The following is a 24,181-nucleotide window of genomic DNA, read 5'->3' on the forward strand; positions in this document are numbered from 1 at the left end:
TTTCCTCCCCCAGTCCAAAGACATGCGTCGCAGGTTGATTGGCATCTCTAAATTGTCCATAGTGTGTGAATGTCTGTGTGATTGTGCACTGAGATGGGTCGGGACCCCCTCAAGGCAGTCCCCTGATTTGTCCCTCAAGTCCCCTGGTATAGGATCCAGGCTCCCCTGCGAGCCTGTTTAGAATAAGTGGTACAGAAAATGGATGGATGGATGGGTTTCTTGATGGAGTGTCACAGTTGATTATATAAGGCTATTTAGCAGATCATTTAAAAGGCACACCAGATATATTCTCTGACTTGTATTAGTTTTCCACATTGGGCCATCATAACTCAAGCATTTTGTGTTTACTCTTCACGCCGAGAAGAGAGAATAACTTTATGGGTAGAATGTTCAAGATTGTTACTGTAAATTTAGGATCCTTATTATTTTTACTAACAGCACATTTATTAAGCTTTGATACATCTTCTATAAAGCATCTATTCATTAAGCTGAATAAAAGTACATTTGTAGGTATACATCAGTGCTTTAGATCTAACACAATAGACCATGTTGTTATATGAAAATAATCCATATCAGGGTGGTGTTATATGTTGTTGTGATAAGTGTGTTATTCCATTTATACCACTACGATTTGACAACAATTAATTTTTTTTTTTATGAATGACATATTACACTTTTTTTAGCAGTTTATTTTATTGTCATAGAATGTTGATGAGACAAATTAGTTCCTGTTATTGCTTACATTATAAACAGTTGTTCCCTCACCAGCCTCTACTGTATTCTCTCTCTTGATGTTATTGAGACAGAAAATTGCAGCTTGCCATTTTACCAAGAAACCAAAAAACATAAACTCTCCTGAAGACTTTCCTGTGCCAGGAAAATTTACAAAGCACTGTGACTGTTACACAGTTTTGAGACCCAAGACTCCTTTCATAAATATTACATAAATGTTTCCTCACAAAAACCTTCACACCAATGATTATCATTTTTCTTTGTTAAACAATAACACATTTTTTAAAAATCTATTTATTATTAGTTTAGACTATGTGGAGCATCTGCTGTAGAAGTCTCAGTTTATGAAATGTTACTTTAAAAACCAAAATTTATTGAGCACATTAAAATTAACCTATCATTCATGTAATGAATGCCAGAAAGATAATGTACTCTGCATGGCACTGTAGCAGCTAAACCCATACAATGATAGCTTAGTTAGCCTCCCTTTGGCTAGTGACACCAAGCTAGCCTAGTTAGAAAAGTTTCGTATTTTTTCGGTCTGGTAGTCCTACGAACAGTGAAAATACCCGAGGCAATTTTTATAATAAATCATGTCATACACTGACATGCTAAAATTACTGAAAGAACCATGAGTTTCACTTTGTAGTGTATTTTTGTAGGTTTGATAGATTTTGAAAATAACGTGAAAGTAATTAGTAATCTGATTCTTTTTTTTTATTTTTATTTATTTTTTTTTACATGCAGTAATCAGTAATGTGATCAAATTACAGTTTTAAAGTAGTAATTAGTAATCTGTAGTGGATTACCTTTTTTTTGAGGAACTTACCCAACACTGGTAGGTACCATTTAAATTGTCAGGTTTAAAGTCCCTTGTTTGTGGCTTGAGAGTACTACAGTAATATATCCATTTTATCCAAATTATCAGGCTCTTATCTTGTATTAGTGTTGCATTCAAAATATAAATGTACTTTTAGTTATATCAATGGTCTACTGAGATCACAATGATTGTCATTTACTTATTTGGCTAAAGCAGACTTGCCCTTCTCAAAATGAAGAAATAAGACGTGCATTAAATTTTCTCTAGTAATTTAAACTGAATTATCATAGCGCCCTGCCAGTCATTCCATTTAATATATCATATCTCTTCGTCTTCAGGCAGAACCATAAAAATAGCTTTTCCATTTCAAGATCTACTTTTTCAGCATTGTGCATGAATTTAATGACACTGAGCACTTGCACTTGCACCTGATGGTGTCAGTATTTAAATATACTGGTACATGGCACCAATTCAAAATCTCCAGTCATTCTCTACGCCAGACAATTCCTAGCTTGATTCTCTCCCTCGCTGGGATAAACATATGCTCATGAAATGATAATCCTGACCGTGCACCATGTAGCAGCAGGACCACGTTCCTCTTTGATAGGTGCGTGTCAGTGACTTCATTAAAGATATTTACTGTTGGACGCTGTCGCCGTGTTGAATATTCAAAATTTGTGTGGATTGACTTGCGTGTGGTGCTGTCAGTATGATAAAGTGACAGGTAACATGCTGAACATGCCTGGCACTGCTTCAAAGCAACAGGCGCTGCATCTGTGGCTGGTCCCCTTGTGTCAAACTTCCTGTCCTTCATGTCCCTTTGTTTACCTCTCATGTGCAATGAGATCATCGGTAGTCTCCAGCTGTCCCCTTTCATCCTCTGAACCCGGGATGTCTTTCCGTGGAGCTTTCATTAAATTCATTGCTGTCTATAATCTTTGTTTTGGTTGGGTTACAGCTCTTTACTAGTGAAGCTGTAGGCAGTAGGTGACCCTTCTCACAGAGCGTTTATGTCTCCTCTCCTTTTTTATGATCAATCTGTCCTTTCGATCACCCTCTGTGCTTGGCCGTGTACGTGATAAGAAAGGTAATGAATAATCGTACTCTTTCTCTCTACTTCTTTGTATATACAGTACATACAGACATACACACACATCTAATTAGAATGTGTATTTAGACTGGCCCAGTTTCTGGATAACATGCCTTTTCGAGAAACTGGATAAGCTTGTAAGAGCAGAATCATAATTTGGCATGACAGTGAGCAAAAACTAATCGTTTTAAACTGTCTACATTTAATCCTGTGCTGAGTTGACTGTCTTTGTCTGGTCTTCCTGTGTCTGTGTGGGTTTCCTTCAGATTCTCTGGTTTCCTCTCACCACTCACAAAACATGCAAGTAGGTGGATTGCCACTAGGTGTGAATGTATGTGTGAATGTTGGCCTGAGATGGACTGGTGTCCCATCCAAGATGCATTCCCATCTCAGGACCTGTGCTCCCTGGATAGGTTCAAGATCTACCACAACCTTAAAAAAGATAAAGTGCTTACTGAAGATTAATGAATTCAAATCAATTTTGTTTACAGCAATTGGCAGACACCCTTATCTCATTTATACATCTGAGTAGTTGAGGGTCTTGCTCAAGGACCCAACAGTGGCAGCTTGACAGTGCTGGGGTTTGATCTTATGACCTTCCAAGCAGTAGGTCAACATCTTAACCTCTGAGCCACCACTGTCCTCAGTTTATGAGCATATTTCATATGAAGTAGAATACAGAGACAGCAGTAAAGATTTTTTTTAGGGCAAAAAATTTATTTAGTGCAAGTGGACATTAATGTCAGAGCAAGACTGAAGTAGTCAATGACTTTGGATTCATTGTCTCCAAAATACAGAAAAAATTACAACCACTACCTTCAGTGTTTCCTCAAAAGATGCCCCCAAGATACATACTTTTTGCTTTGTTTTCAGGAACTAACAGCAATACATGACCACTATCTCATATGTTTGGGATTGGTGAAGCCATTGTAATTAAATGGCATTATAACTGTGCAACCACACAACCACTAACCTCTCACAGCAATAATGAAAATACAGCATCAACCAACACCAGAATTGCTCAAACAGTCTGTAATCTGAAAATCTGTAATTACAAATATTTAAACGTGTGTCAGGGTGTTTTAATACAGTGCATTTCAGCTTGGAGGTTTCTTTTAAACAATTCTAGACATGAGTAAAAGTTTTAGTGGTTTCCTTTGTGACAGAATGAAAATTTAGTAACAAACATTGCTAGATTCTTTCTAGGTATGGGTTCCCATTCTAAAAAAAAAAAAAAAAAAAGGAAAACACCTGTTCCTGCCTGATCCTACAGCAAAATCCCCAGTTTTAAATTAAATCTTACAGTTAGTTGTTAATTCGTCACTCTGAAACTTGATTCAACACTAGGGATTTCACTGTGTAGCACAGTAAACCTATTACACACTTCAATAGTCAGTGTTTCTGCTCATGACACATGTTTTGACATGATAAGAAAAATAAACATTACCGACAATGTTTCCAAAGTAATTGCATTGTGGCCAATATTGACGTTTCATTATCAGTTTTGCCAAATGGTTAGCTATTAACTCTCGCCTACCTTGTATTTATCCTTGTACTTGTGCCAGGCCCACCGATGATGCCTTGACCTTTGATGGGTTGAACTAATCTCCCAGCTGTCACACAGAGTGAGACCAATGATTGAAGCCTACCAGCATCAGTATCCACCCTGAGGGCTCCAATTTGAGCATGAGGAGTCACAACACGGTATGGGAAGATACTGTATTTGCACTAGTTACACTAGTGGCACCTTCACTGGCTTCCTGTAGCCGTCCGTATCAAATTCAAGGCCTTGATGCTCACCTACAAGACCTTGTCTGGAACAGAACCCTCCTACCTCAAGTCTCTCCCGAAGGCTTACGTTCCCTCACGCAATCTGCGATCGATTATTGACCGAAGCTTAGTAGTGCCTACTCAGCGTGGCTCAAGGTCCCTTTCAAGAACCTTCAAACTAACTGTTCCTCAGTGGTGGAAAGAACTTCCAACTTCAATCCAGACCGGAGAATCTCTCACCATCTTCAAAAAACAGCTAAAGACCCACCTCTTCCATGAACACCTAACCAACTCATAAAAAAATTAATAAAAATAAAAATAAAAATAAATTGCACTCATACCTCTACTCTGTGCACTTTGCTTCTTCTGGAACTCAATTAATGGATCTTGTATGGTAGCACTACTTGTATTGTTCTCTGCTTGATATATCGCTTTGCTTGTATTTACTCATTTGTAAGTCGCTTTGGATAAAACCGTCTGCTAAATGAATAAATGTAAATGTAAATGTAAATGTGTAAGGTGGAGGCAGATGGATATAAGTATGTTTATTAACAATCCAGTTCAGCAGAAAAACTCATGATTTGATTTAAAACAGGCAAAAGTTGAATGTCAGGCTAGAGAGCAATATAGGGCAATCCAATAAATATAAAGGGTAAAATAGCTTTCACGGATTTCCCCTCAACAGCCTGTATCGCGATAGCCAACTCTGGAACCTACATCCATAAGCATTGCATACTTATTTTTTTTATATATAAAGCCATGATGTGGTTTTCTACACCTGAACCCATGAGGTGACATTAAAGTTTACATTTAGTACATTACTTGACAAGTGCTGTTATTTAACAAGAATGTATCATCATTGATATGGCGAAGTTTTCCGTAAGGAGAGGGTTATTTAACATTTATTGAAGGAGTTTCAGGAGGGAATGGTGGCTTAGCAGTTAGCACGTTTGCCTCACACGTGTGTTTTGTTATGTCTTGTTTCCGCCCCTGTTACTTTATTGGTTCTTCCCTAATGTCTCAACTGTTTTGTAATATGCCTCTTTGATTAATTATTTAATCCCTCATGTGGTCTTTGTTCGGGGTGACGTATTAAGTGTTTCTATGTTTTCCGCCAGTACATTCCTGAGCCGTTTTTGATCTTTGTTCTCACGCCATGATTTTGATCCTGTTTTCACCCTCAAGTTTTTGATTCTTGTTCTAGTCTTGTTTTACCATATTTGCCGATCACCTGACCCTTTGCCTGTTTTTGTCCACGAGTGTGCCATACAATTTGGATTTGTCTGCCTACCTCTCTTCCAATAGGGCGGCTGTGGCTCAGGTGGTAGAGCAGGTTGTCCACTAATCGTAGGGTTGGCAGTTTGATTCCCGGCCCACATGACTCCACATGCCAAAGTGTCCTTGGGCAAGACACTGAACCCCAAGTTGCTCCCGATGGCAAGTTAGCGCCTTGCATGGCAGCTCTGCTACCATTGGTGTGTGTGTGTGTGTGTGTGTGTGTGTGTGTGTGAATGGGTGAATGAGACACAGTGTAAAGCGCTTAGGATAAAAGCGCTATATAAGTGTGCCATTTACCAATAAATCTCTAATCTGCACTTTCATCCGTCTGCACTCACATTGCATAACAGGTTGCATGAATGTTAATTTTCACTAGTTGATGGGTAATTCAAAAAAGTAATTGAATAATAAGTGAGTCTTGGAATAGTAATTAATAAAGCCACCTACCTTTTGAACAGTAATTGAATAATAAGTATTTCCATAGTTAAAGCAAAAACAGATTCAGGAAAAAATGCAATTCAGTTAAGAGCCATACACAGGCTATTAAATACATTTCCAAATCAGTCGTAATAAAGTGCAAAATGATACATCTGCGTATCACATACCACTTGTTAAGGATGTTGTTTAAATGCACTTGTGTGGATGATGTGGTGGCTCAGCTAAAATAATTTCTGGAACGGTGAGCATGCAGCATGTAAGCGCATGTACATGAACACAGCCCTCCTTTTACCTCAATCAGTGGCCTTTCTTGGACAGAAGACACACTGTCTACTGCAGTGTATGTGAGTTTTTCTCCATGTTCACCCCTGGCCTTAGTAGCATAGAGAAATGAGTCTGGATTGGGCTTTTTTGTGCTAGCATGTATTGCTAATCTGATTCTAAACTGTTAGTGTTACTGGGTAGTGATGTGCAACCTGTGGCTCAGTAAGGGCACTTTCACACAACCTTCCATTTCTCTACACTTTAAATAAATGATATCAAGTTGATTACGTTCTATTAAAGGAAAAAAAAAAAAAAGATGACTTCTGTCTCTTGAGTAGTCTTACTCAAGGTAACTAGCATCAGGTTGACTGACTGTAGAATCGGCTTCATCTAGTCTGAAATATTTTTAGATTAAAAATAAGTACATGTATCTGCTGTCTTTCTGGTGAGTTCAACTGGCAGCGAGCCAATGCTGGTGTGGATATGTGGTGACCATGAAAGGACAGTATATAAACTGCAGTCAAATAGGACACTATGCAGCTCTGCAGAAAACGACATATCCCAAGATCATTGAACAATTGATGGCCCTCTAGCATGATCCAGTCAATATAGCAAGTTTGACAGCGTCTGCAAGATCAAAACAGACATGATATATGGTGGCGATTTTACACTGTAAGTTCACTGCATCACACACAGTGAGGCCATTTATCTTCAGCAATCAACATCTCTTCCCATAAGCCTCATGTCCAGACTTAGCTGAATGCGTATGAGTGGTTTGCTATTGGCTGTCCAGTCTATTCCATCTTGTTCCAGATTCAGTGTGTCCTGGATTGATTAAAGAAAGTCCGCTGTGTACTCAAAGTGGGTAAACAAGCAGTTGAAAGCAAATGTGTTTAATACATCTGACCATGTGTGTTGCAGAATGAGGGGTTTATCGTTCCCTGTCTAGAACACTGCGAGGAAATAAAAGGCATGGCTGGGAGCAACTGTAAAAGTTGGCAATCTCTACTTTCAATCTATTTTCAAGAAGATTATTACTGCTTACTGACCTTCCCCACAGACACTTTAGTAGCCCAGAGCAAGTGAGCTCTACTTTAAGAGCTTAGGCATTTGCAGATACTATACAGTAAATCACTGGTGTGTGTGTTTGGGGTGGGGGGGGGGGTGCAGTAGGCTGCGGAGTCAGTGAGAAAAATTCACCACAATTTCTTTCCATAGAGGAAGAATAAAATAGAACTAAATGTGTAATTATATTATATACTGTATATACTATATGAATATATATATATATATATATATATATATATATATATATATATATATATATATATATATTCACACTATACAGGCTTTCTTTGCATGCACCTAAAACTTTTGCAATGTACTTTTTATCTACAGTATACAGTACTGTGTAAAAGTTTTAGGCACATGCAAAGAAATGCTGTAGAGCAAAGATGCCTTCAATATAATGAAATGAAATGTTTGAATACCATAAAGCACAGTAAACAGTAGTAAATGAAACAAAGTCAACATTTGTTGTGACACAAAATAAAAATAAAAATAGTAGTTAAATTAGTGCAGTTTTATAATGAAATGAACTATAAGTTTTATTGAGCATCTTGCAGAACCAGGCACGGTTCTTCTGGAGACTTTGACTGTCTCACTTGCTTCTTATTTTTGCAGCAAAATCCAGCAGAATTCATTATATTTTTTGTCTGAAAAGTGGCTCTTACGTAATACGCTGCTTTCTTTACTGACATACAAACATTTTTCTGTATGTTTGGAAATCTAATATGTTTTTTGTCCTGACTCGATAATGAAGAAGTCATAACATAAAAAGCTATAACAAAGTTTGTGCTAAAAAAATAGCATACCTAAAACTTTTACACAGTACTGTGTGTGCGTGTGTATGTATATATATATATATATATATATATATATATATATATATATATATATATATATATATATATATATATTTACATACATACATACACACTCACACACACATATCAGCCTACTATGCATGTCTTTGGATGGGGGAGGAAACCAGAGTACCCGGAGGAAACCCCAACCCTGGAGGTGTGAAGCAAACGTGCTAACCACTAAGCCACTGTGCACCCTCTGTGTGTGTGTGTGTGTGTGTGTGTGTGTGTGTGTGTGTGTTTGTAAAACGTTCAATAAATCAAACAACTGAAACATTTACAGTTAGTTTTAGACAAACCAATAGACGTAGTGCTACAAAATGTGAAACATAAAATCAATAACATGATAAGAAAATGATAACAAAATAAAGTGAAGGAATAACTAAAACACAACTATATTTAAAAGTAGTAAATGACACAGGTGAGCTGAGTGTTTTCGTGTTTTGCAGATTGCTTCACGACTGACCAATAACTAAAAACAGATTTTCCAACATCAGTGCATGCTCAGGGGGCCTCAAGCATTATCCAGTCAATAAAGCAAGTTTGATAGAGTCCATTCCTCAAGGTCAGAATAGATGTATGTGATATATACACTGACGAAAGGGTAATCAGGCCCTTAAACTGTAAGTTGCATCACACACACTGAGGCGATTCAACTTTAGCACTCAACACATAATGTGTACTCTAACCATCACCAGCAATAAATCTGAGGGCAGAAAGAGGCAGGGAGGTTCCTTCTACTGTGCAGAGGGGAAGCAAGTAAAGGGCACTTATTAAAGCACACAAATGCACAATTTACAGTGCTTAATGTACAAAGTCTGAGGAACAGTACAGAACATGATCTGCATAGACGTAGAGATTAAAACAATACAATTAATATGAATTGTGAACAGAACTGGACCCAGAATCCCAGAATGATCAAACAATTAGATTTAGTGATAGTGATAGAGTGATAGAGGTCATTATCATGAATTATGAATATAGTAGAGATATTACGTATACTCATTATACTGCTGTGTTTTTTTTGTTTTTTTTTTTAAAGGACTGATCATCTGTATTAAAAGCTTTGGACAAAAGAGGAGCACAATGTTTCTACCGCAGTACAATACAAACCAGACAGATGAATGCTGAAAGAAGTATAATTCACTAAATATTCTAGGGTTTTGCTGAAGAGTGATGATTTTGAGATAATGTAAGTGTATAATTATTAAGATTAGATGCTTTATATCCTGAAAATTACACTAATAGGAATCTATGTATTACTGAAATTTATTTAAGTACAGGGAAGTGTAATGACATTCACACATTTATGCAAATATATTGCAAACACACTTTTGTATATAAACAAACGAATATCATCTTTTTGCCAAAACGTGATATATCTATTTTAAAAAACAAAAAAACAAAAACAGAATCCCATGGGATTGAAAATAACTATTGAGATATCTTTTAACAATAAACGCTGACATTAAACTAAATAATGAATAGTAATTTTTAGGATTTAGGATCATTTAAAGCATCTTGACATAATACATGGAAAAATAATATGATGTGAAGCCATTTTAAATAGATAAAGATATTAGGCATGGAGATTTAATTCTGCTGGGATATACAGTATCACCCTTAAAAAAAAACAGATCACACGTTTTGTGAAGAAACTCGGCTTTTAATTCTCTAAATAAGTTTAAGTAAAATCTGGTGTTGGTTGGTGCTGTATTTTCATTAATCCTGTGAGAGGTCAGTGGTTGTGTGGTTGCACAGTTACAATGGCATTTAATTGCAATGGCTTCAACAATCCCAAACATATGAGATAAGGGTTATGTATTGCTGTTAGCTCCTGAAAACAAAATTCTCTTTTAATTCTCTTTGCTTATAATGCAAGCAGCCATAATTATTACATATTCTGTATGTATTGATGCATAAGCGTTCAGTTACATTTGGCAACTTGGCATAAGTATTGTTCATATCATCAATAAGTAAAATGAAGCCCACAATGATCAATATGAATGAACACTTTAATGAACATTTTGTTGTCTTTAACTGGCAAAATTCAGAACTGAGGCAGAAAAGTTTCAATAGAACTACTTGGAGACGAGTTCAGTAAGTTTCAGCATATACACTGATCAGCCACAACATAAAAACCACTGACAGGTGTCGTGAATAACATTGATTACATTGTTACAATGGCACCTGTCAAGAGGTGGAACATATTAGGCAGCAAGTGAACAGTAAGTTCTTGAAGTTGATGTGTTGGAAGCAGGAAAAATGGGCAAGTGTAAGGATCTGAGTGACTTTGGCAAGGGCCAAAATGTGCTGGCTAGATGACTGGTCAGAGCATCTCCAAAACGACAGGTCTTCTGGGATGTTCTCGGTATGCAGTGGTTAGTAGGACACTGGACCAAAAGTGGTCCAAGGAAGGACAACTTGTGAACCTGGGGAAGAGATGAGATCAGGGTGCATTATGGGAAGAAATAAAGCTAGCAGAGGTAGTGTGATGCTTTGGGCAATGTTCTGCTGGGAAACCTTGGGTTCTGACATTCATGTGGATGTTACTTTGACACGTACCACCTACCTAAACACTGTTCCAGAACAAGTACACCCCCTCATGGCAACGGTATTCATTAATAGCAGTGGCCTCTTTCAGCAGGATAATGCACCGTGCCACACTGCAAAAAAGTTCAGGAATGGTTTGAGGAACATGACAAAGAGTTCAAGGTGTCGACTAGGCCTCCAAATTCCCCGGATCTCAATCTAATCAAGCATCTGTGGGATGTGCTGGACAAACAAGTCCGGTCCATGGAGACCCCACCTCACAACTTTCAGAATTTATAGTATTTGCTGCTAACATTTTGGTGCCAGATACCACAGCACACCTTCAGAGGTCTTGTGAAGTCCATGCCTCAGTGGGTCAGAGCTGTTTTGGTGGCACAAAGGGGACCTACACAATATTAAGCAGGTGCTTTACATTTAGCTTTAGTTTCTTATGGAACATCTGCTCATAAGAGGTCTCGGCAGACATATGGAGGTGACTATATATAAAAGCCTGTCTCTTAATAGGTACTTTATATTGATTGCATGTTCATATGTGACATGTATGTCACTTTGCATTAAGATGCTAACCTGATGCTAACCTGTGTCAATAGTATTGCACTGTGGCTAATGTACTTTTATCTTTATGACTTATATAAAACACCATTAATAACCTGTATCTAAATAATAAATGATCAACAAAGCCTAATATTTATGATATTAGTGAGTGAAGCCAGATTTGTGTAATGATTCCTTCTGAAGGCTGAGAAAACACATCTGTGCAGGCTCTGCCGGGGATGAGGATAATACTGAGCATTATAAAAGAAAGATAAGGAAGGAGTGTAGTCCTGTATCTGAATAGGAAGCTATCAGAACCTGCAAAACTCTTATACAAGGCACCTCAGAGGACTCATGATTGTCAGAAAATGCATTTTGTGTCGATTTGTTATCACTACCATTTATCAAAAGTGCAGAATCAGATTAATTTTGACTTATATAGATGACGACACCTTTTCTCTCTTTTTTTTTGCTGTTTTTCTTTCTTTCATTCAGTGGAATGGTTATAAGTGGTTATAAACGACTGCTTTTGAGTGGTTGTTACATGTAAGTGATTTTCCATATAACTCATGATGGCAGCAGAATGAATTCAGATGTTTACAGGAACATTGTGTCTGTCCAGTTACAGACAAGTGCATCCAAATTAATTCAGGAGGATCTTCATCATGCAGCAAGACAATGATCCAAAACACATTGCCAACTCAACAAAGGACTTTATCAGGGAGGAAAAGTGGAAGGTTTTAGAACCAAACCTTAACCCTGATTCATTCAGGAGGTGAAATGCATGCTTAGTTGGGTTAAGGTTTGGTGACTGGGAAAACTTCAACCTTCCTCCCAGTAAAATATGCATCACAAAAGAAGAAACCAACAATTTGGTGATGCCAATGATGCAAGCTTGATGCAGTTATTGTAAGCAAGGGACTTGTTACTTAAAGAATTTTCTGTTCCTATACTTTTTCTTGCCTAAAGATTTATACAAGTCTGATACTAAAGGTTTGATGTTTTATGTTGTTTAACACATCTACAGTAGTTGTAAATACCAGGAAATAAAAGCTGAAATCCTAAACTCTTGTCTCATGTCCATGTTTTGATCTCAACCCCAATTGTCCTTGGTGTATAGCACAAACAAATGAATTGGCCTTGCTGTTACAATAGTTTTGGAGAAGACTGTAGCTTCTGATGGTCTGAAATATTAATGCTATGCGCATAACAGAAACTGGTCTCAGATTAAAGTGGCATTTTATAAACACTTTCATTGTTATTTATTGCATAATGTACAGCCAGAGTGGAAACAGACAGAAAAAAAAGATAACAATATGCTGAGCAAATGGAAACTTCTATGCTTGACATATTCCCTGTAACTATCACAAACTATTTCTAACATGGAAACAGAGCTGTATAATTATGCATCTGACCCCACACTTCACAACAGAAAGCTCTTGTCATAGCTGTATGTTTGCATCATACTTGCCTCACAAGTTGTGGATAAAGCATCTTCCAAATATATTATAGTGGTTTTGAATGGAATTCAACAAAAACATTTGTAACAAAATTACAAGATGTTCAACCAAAATATTTTAGGAATAAAATAAAAGTAATAAAAAATAAAAGTAGTTGTTGTCAATAGTCACAGGAATAAAATGACACTATCTACCCATTAAAATTTTTTTTATTATTATTTGGAGATTTACTTCAGTAATTTATGTGGCTATTTGTCAGCTCTGTATCTCTCAGTCCTCTGTTTTGCCTGCATCTGGCAGTGAATCATGGCATTTTCCGTAAAGGAATATAGTTGACAAAGCCCAGGATTACTCTTGGACGTTCTTCAGAGGACCAAATGCTCGGCTGCAGTAACTGATACAATATATTGCCAAAAGTATGTGGACATCCATATGTGGTTCTTCCTCAAATTGTTGCCACAAAATTGGAAGCACACAACTGTATAAAATGTATTTGTATGATGTGGTTTTATAATTTCCCTTCAGTGGAGCTAAGAGGCCCAAAACTGTTCCAGCATGACAATGCCCCTGTGCACATCGACCCCCATGAGAACATTGTTTTCCAATGTTGGAGTGGAAGCACCTGTATAGAGCCTTGTCTTCAACGTTGCTCCACTGGAACACCTTAGGGATGAACAGGAATTCAGCCCGCACCGAAGGCCTCCTCACTCAACATCAGTGCCTGATCTCACTAATGCTCTTGTAGCTGAATGAGCAAAATTCCCCACAGCCACGATCCAAAATCTAGTGGAAAGCCTTCCCAGAAGAATGAAGGTTATTATAACAGCAAATGGGGATCAAATCTGGAATAGGATGTTTGACAAGCACATATTAGTTTTATTGTCCGGTGTCCACAGACTTTTGGCTATGTAGTGTCTATATCTGCAGATAAGTACTTATCTTGCTACATGCACATGGCAGGGCATGCTGTAATAGGAAAATAATAAGCAACACCCCAAACACTCCTTGTTTATACCACCACTAATTTTGTCTACATTGAAGAATGTTGTGCAATGAATGTTAATAAGATCTAATTACAGTAAATACAATTAAGTGTGAAACAGATAGAGTTTCAAGGGCAAATAGGAGAATTACATTCCCTAATTATATTTCCTATACTGTTTTTCCTGTTTTATTTGGATGATGTTAAAAGGCATGATGAATGTCTAATAATGACACACATTCCTTTTCTCGTCCCACGTCACAAAGCTGTTGACTCATTCATAGACTAAATTAGCTCAAAATGTTCTATGTTGCATGTTAGTATTAGCTGAGATGAGCTGGTGCTGAAGAGAAGGACACGAAGGACATGTCGGGTGCGCATTCAGACCCCGGGGGCGGTGGCCTGTGACATCAGCGAGCCTGAGCCCCATGCAGTAGTTAAGGATGGACCCTGGAAACTCACTTAACTGATTTGATTCTTCTGAACAAATCTACTTAAATGAATCATCTCGATTCCTTTGATTCACTGAACAAAAATGTTGTATGGACAGAAAATCAGTAACTTACATCACACCCAGAGCTTCATGCGGTCACTGTGCAGCCTGATTTAGCAGCACATAATACTTTTTATTTATTATATTGCATTTATGTTTACACTTTTAACCATGACTCAGAAATAGCCTGCAATCCAAGCATCAAGGTGGTAAATAAACTGACAAAACTACATTTTCACTAATTGATCCAAAGTAAGTAGTAGATAATCGTGCAATTATATCCTAATCGGATATTGTGTCAGTACAAAGTACGCTGGACAGCAGGCAGCACCGCATCACAGTACCAGGGCTTCTGATTCAACATGAGATGGGGTTGGGGTAATGTCTCAGTGGAATGTCTGTGCATGTTCTCCCATGTGGGTTTCCTCTGGGTTCTCAGGTTTCCTCCCAGAAACATGCCAGTAGGTGGATTGGCACCACCAAATTACCCCTAAGTGTGAATGAGTGTGCAAATATATCTGTGCATACTGGCTTGCGATGGACCAGCCTCCGGGTTTTCGACATAGGCTCCGGGTCCACCCTGACCCTGACCAGGATAAAGCAATTGCTGAAGAAACTGACTGTGTAGAGTATTCACCTAGGAGAGAGATGAGAGTGTGTTTTATAATAATATTGAGTCTTCTTAAACCCTGTGAGTGAATCTATGGCCTGAACATTGCTAGGCAGTTTATTTTACTCTTGCAGAAACATAAAGTGATGCGATGTCTAATATCATAGACGTGTTGTATCTCCAGGCACCGTTCACCCCCAGACTGCAGCGATCACGGTTTAGGCCCTGACGAACGACTCCTTGTAGGAGAATGGCGTTCCTACAAGAATTGATTTCTCAGAAGGCATCAAGGAAAAATCAAAGAATTATGATGTACTGGGAGCTAGTAGAAATACATACATCTTGGTATTGGCATGAGGGTTTGGGCTGATTTTAGACTAGTGTTCTGCTGTGATTTTACAGGTTTCTAAGCTGTACTACATTCTCTAACAGTTTGCACTCTGTGGTGAACATGCTGCTATAACACACATTCATACTGTATGTGTGTGTGTGTGTATATATATATATATATATATATATATATATATATATATATATATATATAATAAAATAAATAAATAAATAAATAAATAATATGGCTCATGATTGAGCAAAGTATTTACAAATGTATCATTTTAATTTAAATAATAATGTGCCAAAAGGTCTGATTCATTTAAGCCGCGAGTCGATTCTGTCAACTCCCTGAAAAGAGTCGTTCAAAAAGAACCGATTCTCTCGCGACTCGCCCGTCACCAGCAGCAGCGGTCCGGCTGGGCGTCTCTCACCAAGCCACGCTCACTTATGGAGGCGAATGAAACGTGCACTGTCATTACTGTGACCTTACAGCCGCACTCTCTTGTGGGATTATTCGCGTTTAGACTCGGAAGACGGTAAGTTTTTGCCCGGTCGCTCGGAGAGTCGAGTTTGTGCAGGCTTAAGTTGCCACTGGTACGATCACGCATCTGGTCTCAGTGCGCTCTGCTTGGGCTTGGAGTAGTGTGTACATGTATGCTGATGCGCAGAAGAGCTTTAAAATGCTCTAATGTGATGCAGGTATTTCAATCATAATGCAGACTCATAGTTCAAGCTGTTATTGCATATGTATGCAGTGTGCAGTCTGAGTACTAGTCCAGAAGTTTAAAATATTTACATACATTGTAGGGATGCATTATAATCTCTTTTTTATTTCTTTATTTTTTTCTTTAATATTTTATTTTTTATAATCATCATAACTTTCAGGTTGCTGAGTAATTCGTTTAGACCACCAAGCGAAGTGAAGTGGACTTTGGATTGATGGACAGGGACTACTCATGTGTGTCTGTCTGTGGGACCACATCTGACACCAGCCTGAGAGGACAATTTAATAAATGTTGCTTTACCGTCTGGCGGTCGTCGCCAGCTCTGCAGGACCTACAGACGTCCACGCTGCAGATCTCTCTGTGCCCAAATCAGCGCTTCCAACCTCGTTCCCGCACACCCCTCCTTGGCACCGTCTTTTAATGAGACTGGGGCTGTTACCGAATTCTCTGTCCATAGTGTTCTTCAGTTGCCTGCATACATACTACACATCACCCCAGACTTCAAGTGTACCTTGGACGAATTCAGGAAGTGTGCAGTAATGGCTTCCTCTCCTTCCTCTACGAGGAAATAATCCAAATGTTGATCAGTTCTCAGGACATACCAAAACGCTAATTCAGGATTTAAAAAAAAAAAAATCTTTTTAAATAAACAATCCAAATCCAGAAGAGAAAAAAAAAGTGCATGCACAATGAGCTCAGACAGTTTTCAGTACCGTGCACTGTATGAGTACAAGCGAGAGAGAGGAGATGACATCTCCCTGCAGCCCGGAGACCTCCTTACTGTCAGCAAGCTAGCAATTCTGACCCCGGACTACCAGGAGGGTGATGAGAAGAACCCCGCGGGCTGGCTCCATGGCACAAACGAACGCACCAAAGAGAAAGGCAACTTCCCGGGGACGTTCGTGGAATACGTCGGGGTTGTGCGTGTGGGCCTACCTGCAGGAAAACCCTGGCCTAGACCTGTTCCCCCAACCCCTGGAGGACCCCAAACACCTGTAGGACCCCAGCCTCCAGGAGCTTGCGCTTCAGGGGGTGAGTGTTACCATGTGTACGTGTGTACAAACATGAGGGGTGTTTAGGAGTAGTGAATATTAGTAAATAAGTAAAGAGTAAATATTCAAGCAAAAATGTGTTGTTCCTATTTAGTTATAGTGCTTCTGAAACATTTTGTAGCTTTTAAATGCAGTACAGAATTCTTTACAAACATAGTTTAAATATTAGTAGTTACATTAGACAAGTGTGTACCATTATATTTATTTATGGGATCCATGTTTCTGAACTTTCCACCTTCAGAACTACAAATATATTGATATCAGTGTTTCTTAAATTCTTGAAGTTTGGCTCGAATCCATTTAATTCAAGTGACCAGTCAATTAGGCTTCTAAGTATCACTATGTAACTATGACTACAACGATAACTAAAACTATGAAAATAATAAATATATAACTGTATAATAAATATATAAATATAACTATTTAGCTATGACTATAGGTATTAAACTTTAAGTATAACTATAAAAATAACTATTTAACTCCAACTAACTATATGACTATAACGATAACTACAACTATACCTATATGATTATAACTGTATATCTATAATTATAACAAAATATAATAGTGATAATAGTTGCTAATATCCTCCACCACTGTAGCCATTAAAAAAGAATAACTGCCATAACTACAGCTATAATTATATAACTGCTGTCACTATAACTATATAACCGTAACTATAACTATAACAAGCTAATATCCTCCACCATTGTAGTCATAAAAAAACTACTACTATAACTATATAGCTATAGCTATAACTGTAACTATAATTATATGACTATAACAATAACTAAAAATATTACTACAACAACTCTAACTATAACTATTTAACTATTGCTATAATAAAATTGATAATAGTTGAAAAACTACTACTATAACTATATAGCTATAGATATAACTGTAACTATATTATATGACTATAACTGTAACTAAAATTATTACTATATAACTATAACAACTGTAACTATAACTATTTAACTATTGTGCCATTTATGCTTTTCATCATTCTAAATCCTCTTTTAGTGGGTAAGTATGACATGCTCGAGCCCAAAGAAAAACAAGGACTCATCTTGAATTATTGATCAGTGGTGCATTGGGGTGTACACACGGCCAGTCATTAACAAGTGCCATTGATTCACTGTAGAACACCGTCAGCTCACAGCATGGATAATTTTCTCAGGAAGGAATGGGAAGTTTGGGTTAATATGGGTGGAAGAAAACCTAGTGGTACTGGTTGCTTTAGCAGTGCTAAATTAAGATCCATTAAAGCTTCTGTAAGCGATGTCATCAAAATCTAGCATGCTTTATTGCCGCACTGGTGGAACTTTTGGGCATTGCTTCCAGTAGATACTCTGCTGCAATCTTGGGCCTATTGCCATCATGGTAGTGCTTCATTCCCGGTTCGTTTATAGTAGTGATGGAACATTTGATTCAATTCATCGAGCTGATTCGTTCAAACTGTCCATCTCAATGAGTCAAATGTAGGGCGGGGCAATAAGACGATATAATATCGATATAATAGTGTCATAGTACCATTTTCAGAGATATTGCAGGTGTAATATCACTTTATATATGTTATATATATGTTATACATAATATATGTTAAACATATATTTATATGTTTTTTAATGTTTTTTTTAAACTAAGTTACAAAGTCAGACAAAACAGCTTACATGCGTTCATAGTTTGTACCTTAAGGGATCTCTTTTAATGATTTTTTTTCAAGGCCTAGCTATCAGCAATTTAGCAAAACACCTAAGAGTACATCCTTACATTTTTGCTGTGTAGTACCTTTAAGGCTTACATTAAACTTTCCCAATTTAATTTAATACATCAGTTTTTGTGTTACAAAACAAACACACACATTTTTTTTTTAAAGTTTGTGAAATCTGACTGCCATAAGCAGTAGCCTGTTAGTCTATTTACAGTGAACTCTTGTACTAGTGGTTTATCTTGTGGAAGTGGTTTATGGGATTGGCGCTTTAGTTTGTGTTTCTTAATGGATTTTACTGGATTTCTAGTTGAACATGAGAGAAACCAATTTGCCCATGGATCCTGGAACAGACACATTAACTGGTAGGCTTTTCAGGTCAGTTAATTCATTCCTAGAGCTTCTTTTTTTAGGGATAGCTATCGGAGTGTAAAAAGGGTGTGTAGAGCTTTATGTCCACAAAGCCCCCTGGCCCGCTAGATTGTGTCTAATCATGTGAGCTTCTTCAGGTGAAAGAACTCACCCCACACACTCACTGCAGTGACAGCAGCTGTGGACGTGAAACTCTGGCTCTGCATAGAGAAAACTCCATTAGTTCGGTCGCATCTCTGGAAGTGGAATGAGCATGGATTAAGTGCAGAAATCCTGTCTTGATCTCACCATATGTGTTTAAGGAATGGCAGATGAAAGAGATTAGTGCACATCCATTATTAATGGAGAATCCAAAGCTTTGATGTTCCCACAAGTAGATCCAGTGTGCTACGGAACAAACGAGGAATTACAGTAGTTGCTACCAGCTAATCCAGTTGACATTCAATTGTTCATTCATGAAGACATTATACCTGAGATATAACGTGGATGGCAGCTTTCAAAGGATCTAGAAGCCATTTGCTGGTTGGAGGATGCATAGGGGAAAAAAAATCTCTGTTCAGAGAGGAAGCGGCTTGGTTATTAAACAACGTGGCATCATTTGGAGACTGGGACTATACATACATAGCGTGGTATTAGACAGTTCGCACAGGATTTTGAAGAGTTTTTTTGTGATCGTTGTGATCAAAAATGCTTGATTTTGCTGCTGTTTTTTTCAAAATTTACATTGTTTTGTGCTGTTTTGAGGAAAACTACTTTCCTCATGTGTCTTTCGCAGTGATGTTTGTAGGTAAATGAGACCTTTTAGTTGTACTCATGTTTGACACACGTGACTCGAAGGGGGCTTTAGCTGAATGCGCATTGTGACGACGTCACATAACGCATCTTGGCCCAAATCTGTGGAAAATCTTTGGTAATTTAGCAAATTTCTGTGAAAGATTAGATGAGATAACATAGTATTAGATGATCATGACAAGGGGGCCAATGTTCACAACAATGCTTAAGGCGTGACAGAACAATATGAAGTAAACTTGGATGGATAAAGAGTGAGAACTCCATTGTATGTGGCTTGGTGAGTCCTATTCCGTTAGCATCTAAAGATTCTCATTGCTAATGAAATAGGCAATTAGCCCTCATCTAATCCTCATGAGGTCTAATATTGCGAAAGATTAGCAAATAACAAGCTGTGGCTATTTAGATAATGAATACAGTATTTTGACTTTTAGAGAGGCATTTCTAATTTTATTTTAGAGCACAGGCCTAATTATTCTGCTAATAATAATGCTAGTAATACTATGCCAGTGCAGGGTTATTGTACTAAAATTTGTAAAGGTCCAGTTGCATAATATTCCAGCTAATAAACAAACATGACAACATGTTGAATAGCGAGGTAATGGCTATAGACAATTTGAAGTGTTTGTTTTGTTTTGTAGTGGTGCTCCACATTACTGATTTTTACTAGTGCCATGGACTCTGATGATCTCTTTTGAATTTGCCACAAGGGAATAAATGCAAATTTGTCTTTAAACATTTTACTTTGTAGTCAACTTTTTTTTTTCCCCAATCATGCCATGGCTTCAGTTTGCTAATCAGGCCAGAGAGGGTAAATAAAATGAAAACCATTTCTGTCTGACCTAATGTAGCTAGTCTGTCATCTGATGAGCTGCTTACTGCTAAATAATTTATGTAAATGCATGAGATTAGAGAAATCACAACATAAGCTACTATGGTTCATGTTTATAAAACTTGAGTCGGTGAGCTACAGTGCTCTTCAATAATATTGACACCCTTGGTAAACATGAGCAAAGAAGACTGTGAAAAACTGTCTAGCAACTTTTGATCTTTTGTTAAAAAAAGTAAAAAAAAATACTCTGCTCTCATGGATATCAAACAACTGTAAACACAACACAGGTTTATCAAACAAAAACTTTGTTAAATATAGGTGTGCAAAAATTATCGACACCCTTTTAGTCAATATTTTGTGCTACGTCCCTTTGCCAAGATAACAGCTATGAGTCTTCTCCTATAATGCCTGATGAGGTTGGAGAATACATGGTAAGGGATCTGAGATCATTCCTCCATACAGAATCTCTCCAGATCCTTCAAAATTCAAGGTCCATGCTGGTGGACTCTCCTCTTCAGTTCACCACACAGGTTTTCTATGGGGTTCAAGTCAGGGGACTGGGATCTTGATTTTGTAGTCAGTAAAACATTTTTGTGTTGATTTTGATGTATGTTTTGGATCATTTCTTATAGCCAATTCCCATTACGTGAAGCTCAACAACTTTTTGCCGCACATCACAGCTATATTCCTTGGTCTTACCCATTGTTATGAATGACTAAGTGAATTTGGCCTGTGTTACCTCATATGTATATCCCTGTGAAACAGGAAGTCATGGTTGAACAATTTCCTGTTCCTAGTCATCCAGATGTACTAAAAATTTTTTAAATATCAATGGGAATATACTTTAAATATATTATTCTCATATGAATTCATAGGGGTGCCAATAATTGTTGCACACCTATATTTAACAAAGATATTTTTTCTGGATAAACCTGTGTTGTGTTTGCAATTGTTTGATATCCATGAGAGCAGAGTATTTTTGTGACTTTTTTTTTTTAAACAAAAGATCAAAATGTTAAACAATAAAGACAATTTCTCACAGTCTTCTTTGTTCATATTTACCAAGGGTGCCAATATTAGTGGAGGGGACCTTATGGAGGGCATATGTTTATCAGCTCTGTGACAAAATGTTTCAACTGATTGGTTTGGTGATTGGTGACGACCTCTATGCCAATGCATAATAGTTAACCACACTTAACATTAACCTTATTAATAACCTTATTAGCTGATCTCCAACACTGTCTGATCACTCACGTAACATTATAAGCACAACTGACTCTTCTGGTTCTTAAAACTATTAATGGTTTGTTTGATTAGAAAATGATGTATTTAGAGTTGTTCTCAGTCAGAAGGAATAATGGCAGAGACATTGGGCTGATAGGGTCTGGATCTGGATCTTTGCTGATTGTGTGTGAGTACATCTTGTCTGCGCCAAAGCCTTTGCAGCAGTCGGACGTGCAGGTCATGCGGCATTGCCTCATTTGTGACTATTTTTAGTGAGAGACAGGACACAGCAGTGCACTGCTGCAGACAGCCTGCTGTGTCCTCTACCTGATGCTAGGTGAAACATTTGCATAAAAATATGCTAATGCAACCTGTTTCACAAAGAAATGATTATCCTGATTACAACACTATCCTTGTTAATGATTTCTTATAGCATTTTTTTTTTGCTAACTGAAAGTCTTTTAGGAACCTGGATCTTTTTTATCCATCACAAACCAAACTTTCCCTTACTGCCGCTTTAAGCCAGTAATCTTTGGCATTAGTTGAGGTACTGCATTTCCACTCTCTGCTTTAAAAAGTCACTAAGTTCTGTGTTTGTAGCTATGGACCTGGACAGCTGTGACTCATTCATTTCGTCTTCTCCCCCGTGGCAGGGAGGTGCAGATTAATCTGAGAGTCTGGCAGAACACTCCTTGGCCTCCATGCCGCTTTACTCCAGTCACATTCATTGTGACTACAAAATGTGGTGGAGCAATTTCACCTCGTTAACCTTCTCAAAACCTTATTAGGCCCTTAAGATATTACAGCATCAGTAAGGATTTCCTAATAGAGTGGATTAACAAATTTGGGTGGATGTAGGTTGGTTAGGTGTGGCTGCACTAGAAAATGAGAACGAATGCCAACTTGTAGATATAGATCCTGCTATTAGACTCAGAGTATACAATATTAGGTTTGGTTTTTATGGAAACTTTTTTTTATATAAATGTGTAAAAATAATGATTTATTGCTTTTTCTTATTAAATGGACAAATGTCCCATTCATCCCAAGCCCTGTACAGGCTTTTTAACTGTTGCTATGGAGATCAAACTTGGAAACGCCAGAGTCACTGAGCTGGCTAGAACACAGCATAAAAAGTTTGGACATTAGAATGGTTTCAAACAGACAGCAAGTTTTTCTATAGGTTAGAAAGACATCTAAATGCTAATGAATTATCTCAACAGATAGATGATACAAAACAAAAGGGAGAAAAATTAAGCCAAATGCTACTTCACGGCTTGAGTTGGTCTAACTAGCTTTCTTTATCGACTTAGAGCTGTAAAAATGTAAAATCAGTAATAAACATTAGGCTTAGCTAAACATTCTACGGAACACCAGCGTTATGTTTCCTTGTGATCAATCATTGCTTGCAAGCAAAATTTTGGATGGTTCAGCCAGGATATGCTAGCTAGTTAGCTAGCATTTAGCATTTTATCTAAGTTTAGCTGTAATCCACCTGTGGTCCTGTCAGCTTGGAGTCACAGCATATACTAAATTATATTAGGTTTTTTCTGGTTGGAAATATATAAAAAAAAAAAGGAAGAAGAAAATGAAGCCAAATGCTACCACTCTTAACTGACTCGGAACTGCCTATTTAGCATGCTAACTAACGTCATTGTTTATTTTATTAAGGCTGTGGCATTTAACAGGAGATCAAGTGACGCAGTGAATGTGTTGCTTTTCAGTGTGGTACATTTTCTTCTTGTCACTTACGACGAAAAATACTGTTTGCATATTGTATTTCACTTTTTCACCAGTGTGATTGCATTTCGCTCTTGCAAAGAATCTTCTCGATATGTAACCATGTTATAAAGGAGGAAACACTCTAAGACTGGCACCAGCCTGTCCTGCTCTTGAACTTCGAGTATGTGCCTGCAGTTCTACCTCAGAGCAAAGCCAGGACCACACAAAGCCTTGTTCTTGTGTGCTGTTTAAGACTGCTATTGTATATTGTCAGTCCTAGAGGCAATGATAAACACTGTCTTTGTTAGAGAGAATGATGTACCATACACATCTGTTTTTGTCCGAAAAAACAAACTAGCTAATACTGCTTTTCAGTGCAGTGGTCATTTTGAGGGCAACAGTATGAAAATGTATATTTGATACAAGCTGAAAGCAGATGGAATTTCAGATGGAATTTCTCAGTAAATAGGACGAT

The 24,181-nt window shown here is 37.6% G+C and overlaps 1 protein-coding gene across 2 annotated transcripts in view; it reads left to right on the plus strand.

The window, feature by feature from the left end:
- Positions 1 to 15,714: 15,714 nt before the first annotated feature.
- Positions 15,715 to 24,181, plus strand: part of pik3r3b (phosphoinositide-3-kinase, regulatory subunit 3b (gamma)) — a 214,830-nt gene continuing 206,363 nt past the window's right edge. The window contains exons 1-2 of one of the 2 annotated variants that reach the window (XM_053635982.1): positions 15,715 to 15,818; positions 16,168 to 17,039. In XM_053635982.1, coding sequence (XP_053491957.1) covers positions 16,697 to 17,039 — 343 coding nt within the window. In that variant the 5' untranslated portion in view covers positions 15,715 to 15,818; positions 16,168 to 16,696. The other variant, XM_053635983.1, reaches the window with a different exon arrangement.

The sequence above is a fragment of the Ictalurus furcatus genome, chromosome 11 (genome assembly GCF_023375685.1).
Source record: "Ictalurus furcatus strain D&B chromosome 11, Billie_1.0, whole genome shotgun sequence".
Taxonomy (NCBI): Eukaryota; Metazoa; Chordata; class Actinopteri; order Siluriformes; family Ictaluridae; genus Ictalurus; species Ictalurus furcatus.